General features: G+C 50.5%; 2 protein-coding genes and 1 long non-coding RNA gene across 10 annotated transcripts in view; 1 reads left to right on the top strand and 2 right to left on the bottom strand.

Moving 5' to 3' along the window:
* Positions 1-2425, bottom strand: part of LOC117711252 (uncharacterized) — a 45875-nt gene extending 43450 nt beyond the window's left edge. For both annotated transcript variants that reach the window (XR_013110998.1, XR_013110997.1), the window contains exon 1: positions 2250-2425. This is a non-coding gene — a long non-coding RNA (uncharacterized LOC117711252). The remainder of the gene's footprint in view (positions 1-2249) is intronic.
* Etv4 (ETS variant transcription factor 4) lies at positions 1016-16105 on the top strand. Of its 7 annotated transcripts, none has more exons than XM_076935745.1 (13): positions 1016-1170; positions 1649-1759; positions 1950-2046; positions 2257-2304; positions 8863-8916; positions 10328-10454; positions 11381-11545; positions 11764-12032; positions 13855-13929; positions 14051-14119; positions 14309-14481; positions 14731-14832; positions 15262-16105. In XM_076935745.1, exons 2-13 carry the CDS (start codon positions 1700-1702, stop codon positions 15484-15486), a joined length of 1464 nt encoding a protein of 487 aa, XP_076791860.1. In that variant the 5' UTR covers positions 1016-1170; positions 1649-1699; the 3' UTR covers positions 15487-16105. The 7 variants fall into 7 exon arrangements, with proteins under 7 accessions (XP_076791860.1, XP_034362670.1, XP_076791856.1 ...); XM_034506779.2 differs by having other exon boundaries at positions 1953-2046; XM_076935741.1 differs by lacking the exon at positions 1016-1170 and adding an exon at positions 1344-1484.
* Positions 16106-17318: 1213 nt separating this feature from the next.
* Dhx8 (DEAH-box helicase 8) overlaps positions 17319-22886 on the bottom strand; it is a 36831-nt gene continuing 31263 nt past the window's right edge. The window contains exons 20-23 of the mRNA XM_034505819.2: positions 22160-22288; positions 21823-22019; positions 20997-21176; positions 17319-19363 (exon numbers count right to left, since the gene is read on the bottom strand). Coding sequence (XP_034361710.1) covers positions 19144-19363; positions 20997-21176; positions 21823-22019; positions 22160-22288 — 726 coding nt within the window. The 3' untranslated portion in view covers positions 17319-19143. The remainder of the gene's footprint in view (positions 19364-20996; positions 21177-21822; positions 22020-22159; positions 22289-22886) is intronic.

The following is a 22886-nucleotide window of genomic DNA, read 5'->3' on the forward strand; positions in this document are numbered from 1 at the left end:
CTCCTACAGGCTGGAAGAGATTGCATGTACCTTTTCCTTCTCAGAACCTCCACTGCCTCTTCTGTAGTGTTTGGTTAGACAGATGAATTTTGAAAGCAGCCCCATGGACCTGTGGGTCCTTGTGATAGCAGCTAGAGCAACTCAGACCCCAAGGGAGGCAGTTTTCTCACACTTGCTTGCCGCCCAGCACCGTGTCTGACACAGCAGATATTTACTGAAGGAAGTGATGAGTGAATGACAAACACTAAGATCAACTTCTTGGACAAAACTGAAAGCCATCCTGTCTTTTGATCACCAAGTCACTTGAGGTTTCTGCTTCCTATCATCGGATGCCTGTCTTCAGGTAAGGAGTAAGATGACAGCGAAAGAGACATCCTTGAGCCTCTCGTTTGCAAAGCCGCGAATGAATGGTAAAGCAGGTCACTGATAAAGCAGCTTTACAGATCACATTGAGAAAGCCGTTCCACGTTATGGGAAGGAAATTAGCACGTGGAGGCAGAGCGCTTCATAAATGCTAGTTATTATGATTCCTCTGGGCGCACAAGTCCGTTTGCCTCCCCCTTCCCCCAGGGCACACAGACGTATTCACACTCCCACGTACGTATAGATGCACAGAGGCGTATGTTAACGCCAGCGGGAGGAGCTCAGCGGTCCTCAGACCCAAAACCCGTGTTGAAACCTGTGGAGAAGCTGCCGGGTCTTCAGCTTCCCTCTTTTTCTCTCAATTCTTTATGAATGAACTAAGGCCGAAAGGAGTTTATTTTTTTATGAATGGGAGTCCAAAAAGTGAATGAAGCCGGGAGCCAACCCCTACATTCTGATTGGCCTTCGTGGCTGGGAAACTCCGCCCTCAAGCTCAGCTAGCCGAGTCTGAGGATTGGCGGGCGTGCCCGGCCCTGGGGTTTCATTCACAAAAGTCAATGAAACAAAGGGAACCGGTGGGGAGGGGCGGGGGAAGAGCGAGAACGGAGGCCGAGGCAAAGGAAATGCACCAATCAGCTGCTCCCCCGGGCTCACAACTGTCTGCTGCGCCCGGAAAACAAGCCGGGACTCTGGGGACCCGGGGCTCAGGCCGCTTCGCTCTGGCCTAGCCCCTCCACCTTAGTTGTATCATCCCCCGGGCATGCTGAGCATCCCCCCGCGGCTCCTGCACAGACACCCCGACCTCAGGTGAAGCTGCGGAAGGGGAAGGAAGGGAGAGTGTCTGTGATTTCCCCGCTTCGTCTCCCACACACCACACTCTCTCTGTTCGGCGCCCGCTTCCGCACATTCCGGGGCGGGGGTGGGAGGCGTCGGGATTCGAGGCTGGAGGGGGCGCCCGAGTTATGGGCGTGCGAATGGTGTGCGCCGCGCGCGCGCCCACATACACACACACACTCACACACGCGCACACACACGCACGCACACACACGTCTTATGTAACCCAGTCCGGGCTGAGCAGGGCTGCAGAAAGCAGACTCGCCGACCCCAGCTCGAGGGAGCAGGTGGGACCTCCTTTGGCGGGAGGGGAGTGGCGGCGGTGGAGGCGCTCGGCCGCGCAGGTCCCAGCGAGTCGGAGAAGTTTCGCTGTCCGATCCGAAGCCTCCCGATCGCCCCCTCCCCCCGCAGCGCTCCGGGGACCGTGTGCGAACTGCCTCCCCCCTCCCAGGTCTCTGCCTCCGCACGGGGGCCCGGCCCTGTGGCCGGAGGGAGCGGCCGGATGGAGCGGAGGATGAAAGGCGGATACTTGGACCAGCGAGTGCCCTACACCTTCTGCAGCGTGAGCGCCGCGCCGGCCTCCACGCCCGCCCCCGCCCCGCACCCCGCCCCTACTCGCCCCGCAGCCCCCTCCCGGGGGGTCTCAGTGGGTCCAGGGCCGCCTGGCTCCTGAGCCACCCCGGGACCCCACCCCCAACCTCAAGCTAGACTCCTCAGGGTGATTCGGGGGCATTCTCCCCCCCTCCTTCCAGCAGAAATCTCCCGGAAATGGGAGCTTGGGCGAAGCGCTGATGGTCCCGCAGGGGAAGCTCATGGACCCGGGCTCCCTGCCGCCTTCCGACTCAGAAGGTAAAGAACCAAACTGCGACCCCTCTCCTTAATCCACACACATCCATCCCAAAGCCCTATTCTGACCTCCCCAACCCACGTTTCCCCAAAAGTCAAACCACTCATTCTGCTCCGTCCCTTATCACCACTGGGGAGGCTGTAACTCGGGTTCGCCAGATCTCTTCCCCGTATTATCTCCACCTCCTCACCAATCCAATATTCACCCATCAGATCTCTTCCAGGATCTCAGTCACTTCCAAGAGACGTGGCTCGCTGAAGGTGAGTAGTTTTGTTTCTTTCCCCAAATTAGAAGTGGGTCGTAGGGGTCTTCTCTGTCTCAAGGAGTCCTTCAGTCCCCTTCCTCCAGTCCCCAACCATTTCACTCTCCCCGGTGCCCAGTGTGGACACATATCGATATTTATTTTCTCGCCCTGAGCCAGGCTTGTATAACTAGGCCTGGGGATGAATCAGACTATTGTGTGGGGTATTTGCTTATTTGAATGGAACTTGGCCCCAGGCCCTTTTTTTTTTTTTCCTGGTTGAAAATTTCATTTGCAAAGTTTGTTTGGCAGGAGGCTCCAGGCCTAGGTGTAGTGTTGGGGTGTTGAAGTACTGAAAGAGAGCAATGAGAAACGGGGGATAAGGAGTAATTTATTACCTATCCTCTGGAGTTGCTGGAACATTGGTTGGTTTTTTACTCTCTTCATTTCACTTCTTCCTAACTCAGAGGGCCAATTTACTGACCAAGCCAAAATAACAACAAAAGTTTCAATACTTCTTTTCTTGGCACTTTGGCAAAGAAGACTCAGGGCTGCCTCCCCAAATAGCCTTGATTATAATTCCAGTGGCAACTGGTCCTCCCTCCATCCCTCCTGAATACCTCCACCCCCAGGCAGTGCTCCTTTTCCTGTATACTGGAGGGTTGGTTGTGAGACCCGGGCCAGGATGGGCTCGGTGGTCCAGCCTGGGCTGGGTGGGGTAGATGTCCCAGATGGAGTCTAGCTGTGGTGTTTTGGTGAGGTTAGTTAGCACGAGGGTGATGCTGGCAAGGCTGCCAGTGGAAGGAGGCATGGTGACTTATAGCCCCTGAGATTCGGGAAGCACTAGCATCCTCGTCTTCACTAACACTCCCTATGTGTTAATACTCTTTAAAAACCCCAGAAATCAAAAGTGAGTACTTTCTTGAGGTCTTTTTCTCTTCCTAAGGAATTCCCCATCCCTCCATTGTGGGTACCTTTCTTTTGGAATTTCAAAGCTCAAATCCACCTCTCACAGGATTCTCTGTAGAAGAAGCCTAGATGAGAAAGAAGGAAAGGACCACAAAGTAGGTCTGTGGAATGGGATGAGGTCTGTCTTGGCCACTGTCTCAAACACACACACACACACACACTTATTGCTGTTTTTATTATTATTATTATTATTATTATTATTATTATTATTATTATTATTATTATTGTGGTGGTGGTCGTGGTCATGGTTGTGGTGACAGAGAATGACTGTTTTGCATGAAGCTTAACCTCCAAAATGTGGAGTTGGGGGTGAGGGGGTCTTGGTATAGTGTGTACCTTCCTCTGCTGTATGTCCTGAGTGCCCAGCTCTCAGTTCCACATAGAGCTTTGTTGAGTGGGTTTACCCACCTTCAGGTTCTGCAGCTGAAGAGCTCAGGGTCTCCATGGGCTCTCAAAAACCCCCTTTCTTACCACCTAATTACTGATTTTGGTCTGGCTCTCTGGGTTCCCTTCCCTGGCCACCAACTGAGGGCCCCCACAGTGGCCAGCTCCCCAATTGTGATTAGGTAGGAGTGGGCTCAGGGTGGCATTTTGGCAGTATTTGATCTATTTGAATGATATGGGAAGGAAAATGTTCTCTTCACCCAACCATGGAAGCCCCTCCCCTTGGTGGTGGGTCTGGTGATAGTCCATATGTTTGTCTGTGTCAGTGTGACAGCAAGTGCATGTGTGCACAGGCATGCGCACACGCGTGTATGCGTGTTACATACTGCTGCCTTGGGAGTCCCTGTACATTTAAATCCAGTGGGTGGGGAGATGGGGGTGGGGAGTGCTAGGGGGGGCTGGGATCTCCTTGGTTCCCTCTCCTTCCTCCTGAGGGAGCAGCTCAGGTTCCCAGCTGGCGATGGATGGTCAGGCCTGAGGGGGGGTGGGATGCTGAGGCCACTCACTCCTCTCTCTGCGGAGACAGATGCAGCTGCCGGGGTCCTGTCCCCCTGCATCATCCCAGCATCACCCTAATCTCCTCTCCTGCCTCTTCCCACCAGGTCAGTGGACCCCCCATAGTCTAAAGGGGTGACAGGGAGGGGTGAGCTCCATGGGAAACTTGCCAGTGGTGGGGAACATCAGGAGGAATAGGACCCAGAGCCCAGCCTCCCCTCTCTCAGCTTGGTTTCTTCCTAAAGCCTCAATTTGGAGAGAAACAGTGAATTATTAGAGTGTGGGTGGGGCAGTGAAGATGGGGTGGGGTGGGGTGGGGGGATGGAGTGACCAGGCTGGACCGAAGCTGGGACCGAGAGAAGTGGATTTAGCTTTGGCATATCGGCTGCTGATTGAGATTTTGGGGTGAGTGTTGGTGAGGCTCTTTGGAAACAGCATACACATCTTTGGGGTCGGGATTTTTCTGGGTAGAAGAGAGATAACGTGAGTTTGAGGAGGGTCATCTGGTTTCTGGGTACCTTTGATGTGTTGAGATGTTGGAAAAGAGATCAGATGCCACAGAGAAACCCAGGCTCAGGCAGACTGAGATGTGGCTGGTTATGTAAAAAAAAGATTTGTGGATCTGATGGAGGGTTGCTTTGTGGGATTTCGGGAGCCTTCGAGAACCGTTAGGGACAATGACTCTGTGGTCTCTTTGGCAGTTAGGGAAACTGACTAAGCTACATTCATCCTTTATATGAAGTTGGGGAGGTAGGGCCTGTGAATTCCCAGAAGGCGGCGTATGGATAGATTTGGGGTTCTTGATATTGCTGTTCTGCATGTAAAATTGTTGGGGTTGCGCTATATATGAAGATAAAATGGATTTTTTTTCTAGAGGGAGAGTGGCTTAGATATAGCTTTTATCAGAATTTTAAGGGATGGATCTGGGCTTTTCCTTCCACAAGAATTACTGCAGCTAAATGGTCCTCCAAGGGTGATTCTCCCCTGGTCCTTTAGCTATTTATAGGTCCAGAAAGAGACCCCGTGCACAGAGGGGAAGCACAGAGGGAGCTTTCACCCGTATATGGTCTTAGAGTGAGATACAAGTGTGCATGCACACTGGGGTCTCAGGGCCCTGTTGGCATGGGTAGGGTTAATCCTCAATCCTCTCCCTAGAGTTTCCTGGTTCCATGCCTCCTCCATCTTTCTATTTCCTCCCCTTCCAGAAGGTTCCTGGAGAGGAATGTCCCCTCCACGGATAGAGAACTGGTTCCGTCCAATATAGAGGCTGCCAGAATGGGGGCAGGGTGAGGGTGTGAGCTCCCCAGCCATTGGTGACACAATACAGCAGAAGCCCCTGAGGATGTTGTCATTCTCTCTTATGTGGGACTGTCCCAACCCCAGAGGACGACAGATAGCCCTTCTGTGGGGTGCGTGGCAGTTAGCTCATGGTAGGCTTCGGTTCCATGCTTGGCTTGTAAGCGTCCCATTTCTTCTGGAACCCATCTTTGGGGACCTCCTGGCTCCTGTTGTAGGGATAGTCCCTAAATATATTCACTCTGTGTGTCTCTTTGTGTGTGTGTGTGTGTGTGTGTGTGCGCTCGCGCACACGCGTGTGCACGTGCACATGAATTACACTGGGTACACACACACATACACCTGTCTTAATCCTCTGCCATGTCCCCACCCAGACAGTCCCTTTTTAGTGCCAGTGGAGCTGGGGGCAGACTCTGGCACACTGGCTCAGCAGCCAAAACACAGCCGAGTCAAATAGAATGAATGGTGTACGCGCAAGACCAAACATAGTAATTAAAATTTCTCCTGCTCTCCAGGAACTCAAAGCTCTGTTTCTGTTCCTATTTCTATTCTTGCTGATAGTCTCTGGGTGACTGAGGGCCCTGTTGTATCCCTTGGGGAGAAGACCAATATTGGGAGAGCTGAGCACAGAGTAGGGCTTACCCCCCCATTCTTGGAAGAGGGTAGGTAACATCATCTCTTTGGAGGTATAATCTGTGTGCTAAGGGGAGGTCTCTTGTGGTGGGTTCTGGATCAACTTTGAGGCTTGAAGCAGGAGGAAAGGTCAGATGACCCACAGGGCTTACTAGCCCAGTGGCGTCAGCAGGAGATGCCCCCAGCCCATTACCTCACTGGAAACCAGTAGTTAATGAGGCCCCAAGAGGGCCTCCAGAGTGCGTCAGCTACCCTCTGCCAAGTTTTGCACCCCTTCCTTGCCCTGGGGACCCTCCTTGCCTTAAGTAGTAGGGAGGGAAATATCACTCAGCCTGCTTGTTCCTGCCACCTTCAGGTTGTCTGTCACCTTTGAATGGAAAGAAGGAGTGTGTTCTTCCCTTTGACTGGTGCTTTTCAAATGAGCCACTCACCAGGGACATTTATTGCAAATGTGGATGCCTGGCTCCCCTTTGGCCTATAGAACCACTTTCCCAATTTGAGGACTTAGAACCAACCAGTGTGGCTAACAGAGCCAGGTGAACCTTCAGTCAGGACATCCGGGGGACTGCTGCTGTGTGATTATAGCTGGCTTCCAAAAAGCCTGGGGTTTACGCATATTTTCCCTGAGGGAATTAGTGCTCACTGATGTATTTAGCCACTCTAGAATTGTAGTACATTGATCTAAGTAGGTGTTAACTACTGGAGACTTCTGGTTTTTAAACTCCCACGCCTCGATCTCTGTCTAGAAAACAGTTCTCCAAGCTGGACATGGTGTCCAATAGACCTGTGATCACAAGGAAGCTGAGACAGGAGAATGGCAAATCTAAGGCCAGTCTAGGGTGCTTAGTTAGGCCCTGTCTCAAAAAGTGAAAGACTAGGGGGTCAAAAGGACTTTGATCCAACCCCCTCCCCACCATAAATAAATACATAAAAGTCAACTATAAACCTATATCTATAAATGCTCAGGGCCTCTGACATTTGAAGCAAGCACTTGACCACAGCCCGAGTATTCTTCCTTGTAAGATGAGCTTTTCCGGTGGTGTGGCAGCTCTGTGGGAGCTGGTGTGTGGAGAGTAGCTGCAGGGTAAGGGAAAGGCTGTCTGGGTCAGGATCTCACTGCTTTCGGCTCCCCCGTCTGGCAGTCTGGCACTAGCTTCTGCCAACCTGAGGACACGTTTCACTGGCTGCTTATCCATAAATAACAATCATTCAGTATCTGGTCTGAGTAGGACCCTGTTCTGGGTGCTAGAGACTCATCTGAAGAAGACAAAGCTTGTGTCCTCACAGCCTAACTTTCCAGTGAAGAGACGAATGTTAATTAATGTGCAAATGTATATTAATAAGATATGCACAGGTGGGGTGGGGGTGAGTGGGGAATGCCTGCTGAGACAGAAAGCAGAAGGGACAGTTTTGCTTTGGGTGATCAGAGAAGGCCTCTGATAAGCCTGGCAGGGTGCCCATCTGTAACCAGCATTCCAGGCAGAGTCAAGAAAGATGGTGCCTTTTAGGTAAGCCTGGGCTACGTAGTGAGATCCAGAACATGGGGGGGGGGGGGGGAGGCACAGATGGAGGGGAGAAAGGACCCAGCTTAGCAGAACTGAGGACTAAAGGAGGCCTCAAGGTGCCTAAGAAGTGACAGCAAGGAGAGGCAGGCAAGGAAGGTGAGCTGAGGAGGCCAAGGGCAAGCGTTTAAATTTCACATTTTAAGCAAGTGCACAAAGTGATTTGGTTTCTATTGTACGAAGATCACCCTAATGGTTGTGCGGCTGTGTGGACTGCAGGGCCTGGGGGAAGGGGAGGTGAACAAGGCAAACACAGGGTCCTGTGGGCAAGGTCTGAGCCTGCATGCTCACATGGGATTGGGGTGTAGAGTGTTCTCTGTCCCTCAACTCACACGCCTCACCAGCCCCTCTGAAGTCTCAATCTTTTTATCTCGCCATTTCCACATTGCCCAGTCTCCAGGGAGTGACAATCCAGTCTCCTAGGTCACGAGTTCCATTGTCCTGCTTCAGACCCACTATTATCCTAGACAATCAGGAAGTCCTTCTTTGTGTCTGTGTTCTTCTTTCTGCTGTAATCCTCCCCCCTTGATAGAGGGGCAAAAGTAAAGAAAAACTATGGAGTCCTTTGAGTTTCCTTTGGCTCACAGATGCCCACCCCTGGTCCTCAGACCTCCAGGCTTGGGCAGCCCTTCCTTTCCTTAGCTACGCAGCAGTGATGAGCGGTGTCTGTACCTTCCTCCTGTCCTATTTTTACCCTCTTCTCATCTCTGCCACCGTCCTCTCTCCTCCATTCCCTTTCGAAAGCTCTAGAACTCTTGTGTGTCTCCAAGCACCTGAGAAGATACTTGAAGTGCAGACTCTTGGGTCCCTTTCCAATTTCAGAATATCCTCATCTGATTCCAGATCCACAGGATCCCACAGCTTGTAAGGCTTGCCTACCCCTGACAAAGCCTTGTAAACTTTGAAGGGTGGGTTCGTTTGCACTCCAGGGACCAGAGATAAAACATCTAGGCAAAGACTATTCACTCAGACAAGTTCTGAGAGTCCTCCCTGGGGGTCTTAATGGACTGCAGCTGGAGGGTGCAGGCCCTAGGGTGTAGACACCCTTGGTCTAAGGCAGGCTCTGGACCTCTGCAGGGCTGGAGCTAATCTGCAGGGTGATAACAGTGGGAATGTCTTCCTGGAGTTCCCACTTTGCAGGGTCACATCCCGGACTCACCTCTGGCCTCTCTCTGCAGCTCAGGTACCGGACAGTGATGAGCAGTCTGTTCCTGATTTCCATTCAGAAAACTGTGAGTAGTGAGTGCCGGGTACAAGGGTGGGGGATGGGGGTGAGAAAATGACAGGAAGTGAGTCATGGGGACAGTCACCCATAGGAGAGCAGTTTGCGCTCACCTAAAGACAGAGTGAAGGTCAGGGCTCCCCATCCTGGATTATAGACTCTGAGACCAACACAATGACTGGGGGATTAAGACCTTTGTTCCCCTCTGGGGTCCTAGCCATGTGACCTGGATCAGATGCTTTCTCTGCAGCCAAAGCAAGAGACTTGAAATGGCTCAGCAGTGTTCTGTTATTTAGTGCTGTGATGCTATCCCAGGAAAGATTTGTCAGTGGTTTTAGAGAGTTTAGGGCTGGTTGCAAACGGAGTGGTCAGTGGTACTGCAAAAATATCCTACGATGCTCTGGACATCCCCCCCAAATCTGACCCCAGTGTCCCAGGTGTCACGGTTGCTTGGTTAGGTAAGGTGGCCCACACCTGTAATCTGGAGGGTGAATTTGAGACCAGTCTGGATACATAGTAAAGCCTGGCTTTAAAAAAAAAAAAAAAAAAAGTCAGGTGAGGCTGAGCAGAGGCAGGCAGATCTCTGAGTTGGAAGCCAGCCTGGTCTACAGAGTGAGTTCCAGGACAGCTAAGACTACACAGAGAAACCCTGTCTTGAAACAACCAAAAGAGAAAAGTCTGAGAAGGAATGTTTGGCTGTTAGGTACTGCCTAACTGATGGCTCTCGGATGCCATCTCCCATGAAATGAAAGGAACACAGAATGGAAAACAGTGGTCACCAGGACCGTGGATTCCAGGGCATCTGACCAAACTGAAGGAAGCCAGGATGTCACTCACACCAGGGCTCAGCCACAATGGTAGCTGGACTCTGAGAACCCAGGAAAGGCCCAGGAAAGGCCAATGCTCCTCACAGATAATTAGGAGCATGTGCATGTTACTCTGCTGACATGCAAGTGTGCTAACAGCCAAACTCCCTCAGAAGACCAAAGAATCTTTATAGGCCCAAATAAGAAAACATGTCCCTCACTTGGAATTTTCCAGGACACTCAGGAAAGCCAAAGGCTCTGGGTCTGAGATGTTCAATCTTAGGAAGATGTTTCCTTAGCTAAGGGTGTGTGTGTTGAACTGTAGATGGTTCCCTTGGTTAATACCAAGGTTAATACCTTAGGTATAAAACTAGACATACCCTGTCTCAAAAAACAAAATAAATAAATAAATAAATAAATAAATAAATAAATAAATAAATAAAAACTAGACATAATGTAACCAAAATGTTTCAAAAGCGTCCAACTTCAGTGTTCAAGAATGGAAGCCAGGAAGAGACTGACTGTACCAGTAACCCCATCCTCAGAAAGCAGAGGTGTCAGAAGCCCTGTTAGCTTCTATGTGACACTCTGGCTTTGCTCTGTCCTACCCCACAGTAGCTTTCCATAGCCCCACCACCAGGATCAAGAAGGAACCCCAGAGTCCCCGCACAGACCCCGCCCTGTCCTGCAGCAGGAAGCCACCATTCCCCTACCACCATGGAGAGCAGTGCCTTTACTCCAGGTGAGCCCCAGCCCAGGAGGGTGTCAAGAGGTGAAGGCGTCTCTTGAGGCTTGGGGTAGGAGAGGGCAACCATGAACGAAGGCACCCATAGAGATGAGGGTTGGATAACAGTGTTTCCTAGCTCCTGTAGGTAGCGCTACCAAGGATTCATCTGAGCGTTAGCAGGAGACATCACACAATGGGTAGAATGGCCTCAAGCACCCAGTGAGTCTCTACCTGGAGACCTGTGCCCTACTTAAACCATATGCTCCGGGCTTCAAAGAGAGAGATTGGCAAGTAGAGAGGTCCAGTTCCAGGATTAAGAAAGGGTATTCACTTTGACATGTATGGTGGGTGGTATGTGCTTGAGACAAGGGGATTGTGAGTTTGAGGTCAACCTTAGCTCCTGAGAGAGTTCCAGGTGAAGCTGAGCTACAGAGCAAGACTCTTTTGGGGAGAGACTAAAAGAATTCACCTGGGGGCTGGAGATGTAGCTAAATTGACAGACCCAAAGCCCTGGGTATGATCACCAGCAGCACACAAACCTGTCAGGGTGGTTACTTGCATGTAATCTCAGCAAATGCGAGGTGGAAACAGGAGTTTGAGATTATTGTTGGCTACACATGGAGAGTCTAAGGCCACCCTAGGCTACGTGAAACCCTATCTAAAAAGAAAAAAAAAAAAAAAAATCCTAGCCCTCGGGGAGCAGAGGCAGGTGGATCTCTGAGTTCAAGGCCAGCCTGGTCTCTAGAGTGAGTTCCTGGACAGACGGGACTATGCAGAGAAACCCTGTGTCAAAAAAAACAAAAGCCAAACAATTCCTCAGCCCCTCTACAGCAATCGTGATAATCACTTCCTGGGGTATCAGGGTTAGGGTTAGTACAAAGGTACAAAGGTTGTTGCCTAGCTTCTCTGCACCCTCATCCCCATCTCCCCCTCAACTCCAGTGCCTCTGACTCCCCCAGACAAATCGCCATCAAGTCCCCCGCCCCTGGTGCCCCTGGACAGTCGCCTCTGCAGCCCTTTTCCAGGGCAGAACAGCATCAGAGCCTCCTGAGAGCCTCCAGCTCTTCCCAGTCCCACCCTGGCCACGGGTACCTTGGTGAGCACAGGTAAGAGACAGATGTGAAGCACCGGGGGGGGGGGGGGGGGGGGACCCAGGCCTAGCCAGGCAGTCTGGGCTCAGCTCCTTAATTCTCTATAGAGACCTGGCTGGGAGAACCAGGGAGATGGTGTCTCATTATCCCTCCAGAGCCCTGTCAACAAGTGACAGGCTCAAGGGGGCTAATGGAAGATTCTCTTTTCTTCCTTCCTCATCCATCACATCCAGCTCCGTCTTCCAGCAGTCCGTGGACATGTGCCACTCCTTCACATCTCCTCAGGGAGGGGGCCGGGAACCTTTCCCAGCCCCCTATCAACACCAACTGTCGGAGCCCTGCCCACCCTACCCCCAGCAGAGCTTCAAGCAGGAGTACCATGACCCCCTGTATGAACAGGCTGGACAGCCATCGGCAAGCCAGGGTGGGGTCAGTGGGCACAGGTACCCAGGGGCGGGGGTGGTGATCAAACAGGAGCGCACAGACTTCGCCTACGACTCGGGTAAGATACTTGTGTGGGGGGGGAACTTGGGAGTTTTGGGGGGATTGCCAGGTGGGGTGGCAAGTACTCCAGTGGGCAGTGGAGTTAAGTAAAGGTTCCTAGAAGGTTTGTGTCTTCCCATGGTCCATACATTTAAACTAGGCAACATAATGAGTTTCAGGCCAGCCTGAACTATATAGAATGAGACCTTGTCTCAAGATAGATAGATAGGTAGATAGATAGATAGATAGATAGATAGATAGATAGATAGATAGATGATAGATAGATCAGTCCATAGTTCATAACCAGCTCACTCATTCGATTTTTTTTAACTGTTCTAAAGAACGATTGTTTTCCAGCCAGCATTCAGATAAGATGGTAGGGTACATAGACCTTTGCTTTCATAGCTCCTGACAATAATACGGGTTGGGCATTTACTTCTGTCAGAAGTTTGAGTGTTTTCCTTAACCCCCTAAGACTGTGCCTGGAACAAGAGTATGCAGTTGAAGGATACAAAAACCAGACATTTACTAGTGCTTGTCTCCACAGTGATTTAAAGATAGGAGGGAGCGGTACCCGTATAATGTGGGAAGTGGAGGCAGGATGGTCGTCAGCATCAAGGATAGCCTGGACTAGTCTCTATTTAAAAAAAAAAAAAAAAAAAAAAAAAGCTGTAGTTGTTCATTCCTAAGAATACCAGCCTTCAGAAGGCTAGGGCAGGTGGATGGCTATGAGTTTAAACTAGACATCATAATGAGTTTCAGGCCAGCCTGAACTACAAAATAAATCCTTGTCTCAAGATCGATCGATCGATCGATAGATAAATAGGTAGATAGATGACAGACCGACAGATAGACAGCTGTGGAGCTTGGCTGGAATTTTAGAATTTTTCTTTTCCTGGTGCTCACTGAATTTTAGGATCAGGGGCTTATCTACAAACCCCTAGTCACTCCAGGGAGAGCGGGAGAACAGGATAAGTGCTTCCCTTTCTCAAACCCTGGTTGTGACTGCGAGCTGGGCCTGGTGATGGCTGGAGGAGGGAGCCGCACAGGGCTGCTGACCTTCAAAGGCTGGAGACCGGAGGGGATCGTGTTACTTGCCCTTGAACTCTTGCCCCTCCTCCCTCCGCTTTCCTGAATGGAGTCAAGAATTCCATTCACAAAATGGAGGAATGAATGAACCCTCCCTCCTGCCTCCTCCCCCGAGGTGTCGGATATCAGCGGCTCATTCATAGGTGGGAGTGGAGGGGGCGGGAAAGGGTTGGAACTTGAAGCGTGGCTTCCCTAGGTGGAGCTGAAAGGTTTCAGTTCTATGGCGTGGAACACAGTAGAATGTGCTTACACCTGAGAAAAAACAGCCCAGTGCCCACTACTTCTTTAGATATATGCATCCCCCACGTCCACCCCCACGCCTCTCACTTGTCTCTGTCTCACACACACACAGAGGCACAGAGGTACTAGGCTTGGAACCTGACCTGCTGACCGGACGTGTGCCCATTCCGAGGAAGTCTTAGGCAAACCCTTCCCAACCCCCGGAGATTCATCTCTCACCCCCTCCTTCCCCTGAACTCACAGGAAACAGCTGCTCCCTGGAATCCTGGTCCTTGTGAACAGGCTGCCTGGCCTCAGCTGCTGCCGCCCATGCCCTCTGTCTGCCCCAGCCCTCAAACTGAGGGCCTCAAGCTTCCAGTTCCCTCTGGGTGAACTTCTCCTGGGATTTGGTGGTGGGAAAAGGATGGTCGCTGGACTCCAGGCTAGCGGCACCACTCCTTGAATGTGTGTAGGGCTTCCTCCCCTGCTTCACCTCAGCCACTTACAATGCCTCCTTTTCTTCTCTCCCCTAGATGTCCCTGGATGTGCATCAATGTACCTCCACCCAGAGGGCTTCTCTGGACCCTCTCCAGGTGATGGAGTGATGGGTAAGGCAGTCAGATCCATGCTATAGGGGAGAGTCACCCCAGCCACGAGTCTCTTTGCATTCTATGGGGTTTTCAACAGTGAACCTTCAGATCTGAATAATTCCCTCCTTTTCTCCACAAGGTTATGGCTATGAAAAATCTCTTCGACCATTCCCAGATGATGTCTGCATTGTCCCTGAAAAATTTGAAGGTCAGAGAAGTGACTTATTAGGAGGGTTAGGGTCTTCTTCACCCCTGTCACACACTGGGTCCTGTAGGAATCACATTTCATTGGTGGGAAAGGTCAGGACATTCAGGAAAGAGTTTGGGGAAGCCACATAAGGGAAGGGAGGAAGTTACTTAGGGCATGTGTACCTCACACCTATTTTCACTTTCCTAGGAGACATCAAGCAGGAAGGGGTTGGAGCTTTCCGGGAGGGGCCACCCTACCAGCGCCGGGGTGCCTTACAACTGTGGCAGTTTCTGGTGGCCCTGCTGGATGACCCAACAAACGCTCATTTCATTGCTTGGACAGGCCGGGGGATGGAGTTTAAACTAATTGAACCTGAAGAGGTGGGTCTTAGGTGTTCCCACTCCTCCTGTCCGGCACCTTTGGAGCCTTGAGGGGAGAAATGGCGGCACTTGCCTTCCACCATTGTCCTCAGTCTGCCTGACCCAGTTCTTGCCAAGCCTGAGTCAGCATTGTGCTGGTAACTAGCCTAGGTTGTCCCTCCAACAAGAATCTTAAACTTTTTTCTGCCCTGCCCCCCATTTTTCCTCTGAGATGGCATCTCCACCCAAATGCTTTGTCTCTTGTCCCAGGTCGCCAGGCTCTGGGGCATCCAGAAGAACCGGCCAGCCATGAATTACGACAAGCTGAGCCGCTCACTGCGATACTATTATGAGAAAGGCATCATGCAGAAGGTTGGGCTGAGGAGGGGCTGAGGGAGGGCCAAGGGTTCAAAGGCTCAAAGAGTGTCAAGAGGTGGTCAACATCAATTGTTAAGGGAGAATGAGAATTGTTAAGGGAGGGAGGGGAGGGAGGGAGGGAGGGAGGGAGGGAGAGAGAGAGAGAGAGAGAGAGAGAGAGAGAGAGAGAGAGAGAGAGAGAATATGAGAATGTAAATCCCAAGGTTCCCCTGTAGAGTTGCTAAACAGTGACTGAATAGTCCCAAGTGTGCTATGGGTGAGATGAGACACGAACAAGGACCACAAGGGAGTGGGTTTTGAGAAGAACCAGTGTGGGAGGTGAGGTCCTAATGCATTTCTGTGGCCCATGACAAGGGCAGGAGCCTCAAAGTTCTCTACTGAAACAGGGCATGCATGCCTGTCCTGACAACCCTCTCTCTGCAGGTGGCTGGTGAACGCTACGTGTACAAGTTTGTGTGCGAGCCGGAGGCCCTATTCTCTCTGGCCTTCCCAGATAATCAGCGTCCAGCTCTGAAGGCTGAGTTTGACCGGCCAGTCAGTGAGGAGGACACGGTCCCTTTGTCCCACTTGGATGAGAGCCCTGCCTACCTCCCAGAACTTGCTGGCCCTGCTCAGCCCTTTGGCCACAAAGGTGGATATTCTTACTAGGCACCAGTGGCTTCCCCTTGCCATGGTGGGGTTGCCCAGTATACATATCAACCGATTTGGTATTGGTGAAGCCCTCTTCCTGATACCTGTAGAAGTCTCTGGGGTCAGAGTTCCACTATCCCATCAGATACTCCTGGTCAGACTCAGCTGCTAACCAGGGTCTGCAGGAAAGACAGTGGAGGCTGGTCAAGTCGAAAGGCAGTAACTGAAGTTCCATGTGGTTCACCTGTACCCTCAGTTCGGCTTGGCCTTGGTCTAGGTCTTGCTCAGAGGCCAAATTCCTCACCCCTACCACAGAGAACCAGTGTTCTATTCTGAGGACAGACAAGGGGCTTCCCTTGTTTATTACGGCAGCAGGGCCAAGGGGATTCTCAGAACACCCTGTGTCTCCTCTCCCCAACACCCCCCCATGGGAGACAACGTTCTGCCTGGGTTCTGCCCTGAACTGGGGTTCTGTATTCTTGGTGCTGTGCTCTGAGAGGCAGGAGCACATGGGAGGCAGTTGGGGGTGGGGGTGTTAGGTGGAGGTAGGGATGGCTCTCTGCACTAGGCCTACCCAGGCCTAGCTCCACCTTCACCTCATCTGCCAGACCTTAATAAAGCCTCTGCTTCTCCTGTTTCTATTTGCTCTTTGCTTCCATGAGGCAAGGACCTAGGGTGGGAAGAGTTATGGCCATGAAGCAGAGGACTGGAGTTTGGAGTCTGTCCCTACAAGGCCTTACATGATGACATGATGCCCCGTTCCTGGAGTCTAGCTTAGGCCCTCACTTGCATTCCTGGAAATCTCTTGCCATTGATTTTCCTCTAGAAAATGGATTTTGGAAAATCTGTTCTTACCTAACATAGGATCATATGAGGATCCAGAAATAATGGGGTGTACTTTTTAACCCAGACAGGGCTCCTTGGCCATTCCTTACCTCGGTTAGCCTGTCCCTAGAAATATCCTCAGGTAGAAACTTGGTCTCCGTGGCTTCTGTGATCATAGTTGCGCCCATGACTAGGAGTCCATGTTTGTCCCAACTGCTTGCTCTTCCTCCTACACAAGCTCTAGGTTGCTACTTTTACTGAAGTCAGAATCAGTGTTTGGAGAATAGGAAAAGAGAAAGGTACCCAAGCAACTGCATGGGAGGGGGTGACAGCAGGGTCCTGAGTAGGCTCTTTTGGCAGGGAGGGGGCAGTGGCAAACATTCTTCTAAGACCAATCCCAGGTGGGAGCAGTGGACAGAATCTGGATCTAGCTTTCTAGGACCCTGCTCAGGTAGACATTCCAGTTCAACAGAACTCCAACTGCTACCCACAAATAAAAGCACCACTTTTTCCTAGAAACACGGAAAATCAATGTACTGACTCATAATTCGGAGCAAGAGACAGAAAACCCGATGGGGATGGGGAGGGGGGATGTTGAGGCCCAGCAGGATGACTCAGTGGGTAGATGCTTCCTTCCGGACAAGCCTAAATACTTGAGTTCTATCCCCAACATCCACATAGTGGAGAACAAACTCCCTGTGGGCTGTCTTCTCATCTCCACACACATGCACACAGTGGCCAAGAAGATTCCAGTTCTGTGTGTAAGACCCACATCATCTCTTGGAAATCTTACGAAATACTGGCTCACAAATAAATGAGAGACAAGAGCCTAGAGACATGGGTCAGCTATTAAAAGCACTGGCTGCTCTTCCTGAGGACCTGGTTTTCATTCCCAGCACCCACATGACAGCTCCCAAACATTTCTAATTCCAGAGGGTAAGGTATCCCCTTTTGGCCTCTGCAGGTACTAGGCATGGCACATGAATGGTACACGGACATGTGTGCAGGCAAAATATCCATACATATAAAATTAAATACTTTTGGCAATTTTTTTTCCCTAAAGACAAAACCAGCCTGGTGATGTACATTTGTAAACTTAGCGGTTGAGAGGCAGGAGGACCACCATGAATCCAAAGCTAGCTTGGGCTATAGAGAACCAGTTTCATACACGTGGGGTGGGGTGTGGAGTAGGGAGGGAAATCAGGGCCAGGGCCCTACTGTCCTGTTCTCAGGCCAGATCTCCCTCCAAATCTCAACAGGACACTTCTTTACCTCAGAGTAGCCTGGGCTTGTAAATTGGAGTGGCTATTCTGATGAGCAGTCAGAGGTCAGATCCAGGGGTCACAGCAGAGAAGTGATTCCAGCTCTCAAGTAACAAAGGGAAGGAATACCTACACATGCATCCATAGTCAGCCCTGCAATCCTGATCTTTCCAGGGACAGAGCTCAGTATAGAGGACATGCATCCCTTCTCCAATGAAGAGGGAAAGCGGGGAGAAAAACACCAGAAGTACAGAGGTTAGCAAGGCCCCATGCAAGCATGACACGCACTTGTCAACCGTCAAGTGTTTTACTGTAAGACCAGGAGCTGGATCCTGGGTTCTGCTTCAATTTTGTCTAAGTCCTCACAGGGTACATCCTCCTCTTTAGGCATCTGGCCGACTATTCAGCACTTAACTCACAGAAGTTACTAATGTGGGGCTGAAGGAGGCATTCCATGGCCCAGGATAAGCCCAATATCCCCAGGGCTCCTCAGCAAGCTCCAGTCTGGCTTGACAGGATGATGGGTCTCCCATCAGCACAGAACCCCCAGAGTTCTCAGAAGGGAGAACTAGGAAAACCATTAGCAGGAGTGAAGGTATGGGTTACTCCCCAGATCCCAAGTCTCGTCAGCTCGGAGCAGCTGAGAGGCGTGCTTGCTTTCTGCTGACTGAGGGAACGCTGTCATAGTGTCGTTATTTGTTATGTTTTAAAGGAAATGGAGCACACCACTCAATGACAGTGGCAGGAAGGAGATAAAGGATCAAGGAGAACTTTGTGTTCTCATGCGGCATCTGTAACTGCTAGGAGCCAGACTGAAGACTCTGGCACAGACTTGGTTAATCTGGGGCCATGTGCTGCCAAGGCTGAGCTAGCTCCAGTGGTGCTGAAAGACAGACTGGAGGTTTGGCCCATGCATCATGTCTGGACCCAGAGAGGCCTGGGTTCTGGTGTCAGGAGACTGACATGTGCACCACACTAAACTCAGGCAGAGAGCCTGACCTTGTAGCTACCCCTGCCCAACAAGACAAAGTCATAATAAACCATTGTTTCCTTAAAAAAATAATAAATATTTCCAGGAGGTAGAAACCCAAGTACAGAGGCTGGGGAGTGGGTAGAGTGGGGCCAACATGGCACATGAGAGCCACGGTCCATTCCTTCAGCAAGCACGAGCTGGGTAACAGGCCCTTGCTGGGTCTGTCATGCATCAGTCACTCACTCATGTCCCTTGTCCATCCCAGGATGATGCACACCTTTTCTGATTTTTCTCGCGTGTGTGTGTGTGTGTGTGTGTGTGTGTGTGTGTGTGTGTGAGACTTTTTTCAAGACAGGGTTTCTCTGTGTAGCCCTGGCTGTCCTGGAGCTGGCTCTGTAGACCAGGCTGCCCTTGAACTCAAGAGATCTTCCTGCCTCTGCATCCCAAGTGCTGGGATTAAAGGCTCTGGCCAAAGCCCTGCGTAAATGTTTGTATCTTACACTATGAAGAGAGTCAGGCTTGGAAAATGATCAGTTTAAGATAAGTCACACAGGACTAGCTTGTTATCAGCCAGAGGAAGCCATGGTGCAGGAGAGGTGAGTGGTCAGCTGTCTTTCAGCGCCGCCGGAAAGCACGGGAGATTCTCCAGGCGTTCGGCTCCTCATACCGATTGTACAGAGGCTCCAGGCGCTGTTGCTTCTTCTGCTTGCTTAGCTTGGTTGGGTCAGAGACTTTGAAGAAAGCCGGAGCAAACTCCACAAGCCACCGGGGGTCGATGGTGGTGACCTCACGCATGTATTCCTTTGTGGTCAGCACCAGTTCGTGGTATACCACCCTGTGGGAGACAGACAGGACTCAAGCCTTAGATTAGACCCCACTCCACAGCCAGTTTGGTCCACTGGGGGAATCACAGCTGACATGCCATTTTGTTCTATCATTTCTCCTGCCTGATCCCTCAGGAGACTATCAAAGCCACACCCCAATACTACAAGCCTACACCCTTCCAACACAAGACTGCTCGCAGAGAAACAGCTCTAGTCCCGTCTCTGGCATGAACTAACTGAGTGACAGGGAAAACAGCCCTGTCCCTTCTCTAGATTTCAGTTTCTTGCTCTATGAAATAAAATAGTGGTTTCTCAGATAGTTTCCATAGAATTCTAAGTTCTATAGAGGGGCCACAGAGATTATCACCAAGGGATGGTGAGGACCAAGTGGGCAAGGCAGTGCCTAGCGCCAGGTATAGTGGCACACTGGTGTGTGTGTGTGTGTGTGTGTATGTGTGTGTGTTTGTGTGAGCACACACATGCACGTGAGATCAGAGGAGAGCTCTGTGGGGTCAGTTCTCTTCTTCCACCTTTCTGTGGGTTCTGGGGATGAAACTCGGGCCATCTGGTTGTATAGCAAAAAGCACCCTTACTTCCCGAGCCATCTCAAGCCTCGTTTTGTTCGTTTGAGACTGGGTTTCCATGTGAAGAAACCAGACTGGTCTCAACTCAAGGCAATCCTCCTGCTTTAGCCTCCTGAGAGCTGGGATTACAAGTGTGAGCCACCATGCCTGGCATAAACTTTTTAAGACAACACTTGGTGTAGAGGTGCATGTCTTTAGTCCCAAGATTTGGGAGGCAGAGGCAGGAAGATCTCTCTGAGTTCGAGGCCACCCTGGTCTACCTAGTGAGTTCCAGACCAGCCAGAGATACACGGTGAGACTCTATCTCGAAACAAACAAACAAAACAAAAAGCCCACAAACTTTTTTTTTTTTTTTTTTGGGGGGGGGGGGTGTTTGGTTTTTCGAGACAGGGTTTCCTGTGTAGCCTTGGCTGTCCTAAAACTCACTCTGTAGACCAGGCTGGCCGCGAACTCGAACTCAGAAATCCGCCTGCCTCTGCCTCCTGAATGCTGAGATTAAAGGCCACCACTGCCTGTTCCCACAAAACCTTTTTAAAACCATCTCATTAGATGATTTCTAAGCTCTTTCCCTGCTTTCACCCCTATAATTTTACTTCTCTTCAAAGGGCTGTTTTTGGGCTGGAAAGACAACTCAGTAGATAAAATGCCTGCCTTGCAACAGTAAGCTCAGTCCTCAGCACCAAAAGAACACTGGGCGTGGTGATGTGCACTTGTCATCTCAGTGCTGAGGAGGCAGAGACAGAAGGACACCTGGGGCTCACCAGCCAATCTAGTCTAACTGGTGACCTCCAGGTGGTAAGATTATTTTAAAAGGAGAATAGAATGCCTCCTGAGGCTGTCCTCTGCCCTCCATACACACGCACAGATACACCTGTATACACATAAATACACATTAAAGAAAAAGTGGGGAGCTTGTTAGTGTACCTAATTTGGGCTTCTGCTACTCTAGAAATACAAAGTCAAAAGGGGAAGTGGGGATGTGGAGACTCAGAGGTGTTCTCTCTCTCTCTCTCTCTCTCTCTCTCTCTCTCTCTCTCTCTCTCTCTCTCCTGCCACCTACCATTCAGGCTGTCTGTTGAAGAGAGCGCTGGAAGGGTGGATGTAGACCACCTGCTGGTCAATCAATGTCCGGTAGCCCTCCTGTGGGTCCTTCTTGGCAGCATTCCGGAAGAACCCGCTGCAGATGGCCTTCTGCACCCGGACTGTGGACTTACCACAGGAGACCACATCCAGCTTGTGCCTGTCAGGACAGAAGAGCAAAGAAGCCATGAGCCTACTCTGTGCGCAGGGTGCCAGCTGCTCCACGGTCCACCTTAGGGTGCTCACAGTGGTCACCAGGACCTTGCTCACAGCTTGTACAGAGGCAGCACTGGACGTGACAGGAGTATGAAGGAACTAGAAACCAGACACTTGGCTCAAGCAAGAATTAAATCCAGGACTAAACCTAGGACCAATGATCCAGAGACTTGTATGCAAAGCATTCTTTTTTTGTTTTTGTTTTGTTTTGTTTTTTTCGAGACAGGGTTTCTCTGTGTAGTCCTGGCTTTCCTGGAACTCACTCTGTAGACCAGGCTGGCCTTGAACTCAGAGATCCACCTGCCTCTGCTTCCCAAGTGCTGGGATTAAAGGCGTACGCCACCACTGCCTGGCTGTAAGCAAAGCTTTCTTAACTAATTCAATTATTTTCCTCTTAGGAAGTTTCTGAAGTGCTTCTTAGCTAAGTGACACTCCTGCCTGGGAGACAGCCTGCAACAAGTAGGATGGATACTGGAGGAGAAATGTTCCATACACAGGTGCCTGTAGCTGTGCAAATACATTTGGAGGTGACATAAGCCCCAGGTAGACATGACAACCCAAACACTACCATTACCACATTCCTGACTGACCTGTCCATGATGCCTAACATCTGCTTGCGAATGTCCTGGGCCCGGCGTAGGGAGCGAGCCTGGATAAAGTTCTCATAGCACCACGGGTTGGAGAACTTGTTGTTCTTCCAGGAGTTGTACACAGCCAGCAGAGTGAGGTGGTCCCCCTCTGTCTGGTGGAACTTGGCCTTCTTCTGATCTGCAAGGGCCTGTTTATCCTGCCAAGCAGTGGGACAGAGAGTCATTTCTTACCTGACTGTTACCAAGTGAGTAGCTAGCATAGAAACATAGGGAGCCCCGCAGGCCTTGTCCCTGACAAACATCACAGTGCATCAGAACATGGGGCTGAGCCCCTTACCTTGGGTCGGTAGAAGACATTCTGCACAGACAGCATGGACACAATAGTTAGCATCTCTTCACTGCAGCCCAGATGCACAGACATGATGAGCATTTTGCAGAGCATTGGCTCCAGAGGGAACTCTGCCATCTACAGGAAGAAGTAGAAATTACAACTGCTCCCCTATAGCGCATGCACATGGGCTTGCCTAGTCAGTAGAAAATAGATCAGGAAACGTCCCCATGATGATTTGGGGTGCTTGTCTCTACCACAAATTTTCTTTGCTAAATAAGCTCTTGGTGCCTAAGAACATATCTACTGTTGATGTAAATGGGAATGCTGCAAATACCTTTTATTTGTTTTTGAGACTATATAGGGATCTAGCTCCAGGCTAACCTCAGCTTATGTGTACAGAATAACCTGTTTTAAAGTAATAACAATAATAATTACAATCATAAATAGAATCAAGATTAGATTCAGTAATACATCTGGCATAAAATTAATGGCAAAAAGTCTTTACTATTAAGAAGAAACATTTTAAAGTGATAATATAAAATTCGAGTTAAAAAGCAACACCTTAAATGGGTAAGAGAGCTTAGCAGGTAACAGTGCTCGCCACACAAGCCCAATGACCTGAGTTAACCCAAAGAACCCATGAAAAGGAGGAAAGAGAGAACCAACTCCACAAACTTGGCACCTATGACCACCCAGCACTCACACACTAAAAAATAACAACAACAATCAGGAA

The sequence above is a fragment of the Arvicanthis niloticus genome, chromosome 6, assembly GCF_011762505.2.
Source record: "Arvicanthis niloticus isolate mArvNil1 chromosome 6, mArvNil1.pat.X, whole genome shotgun sequence".
Taxonomy (NCBI): domain Eukaryota; kingdom Metazoa; phylum Chordata; class Mammalia; order Rodentia; family Muridae; genus Arvicanthis; species Arvicanthis niloticus.

What these genes read in the sequence shown, in the direction of transcription:
- Etv4 (XM_076935745.1), top strand. Translation starts at nt 1,700, where the DNA reads ATGGAGCGGAGGATGAAAGGCGGATACTTGGACCAGCGAGTGCCCTAC. An exon ending in TGCCCTACACCTTCTGCAGC is followed by an intron (nt 1,760 to 1,949) that starts GTGAGCGCCGCG and finishes CCCTCCTTCCAG; the next exon opens with CAGAAATCTCCCGGAAATGG. An exon ending in TGTCCCTGAAAAATTTGAAG is followed by an intron (nt 14,120 to 14,308) that starts GTCAGAGAAGTG and finishes TCACTTTCCTAG; the next exon opens with GAGACATCAAGCAGGAAGGG.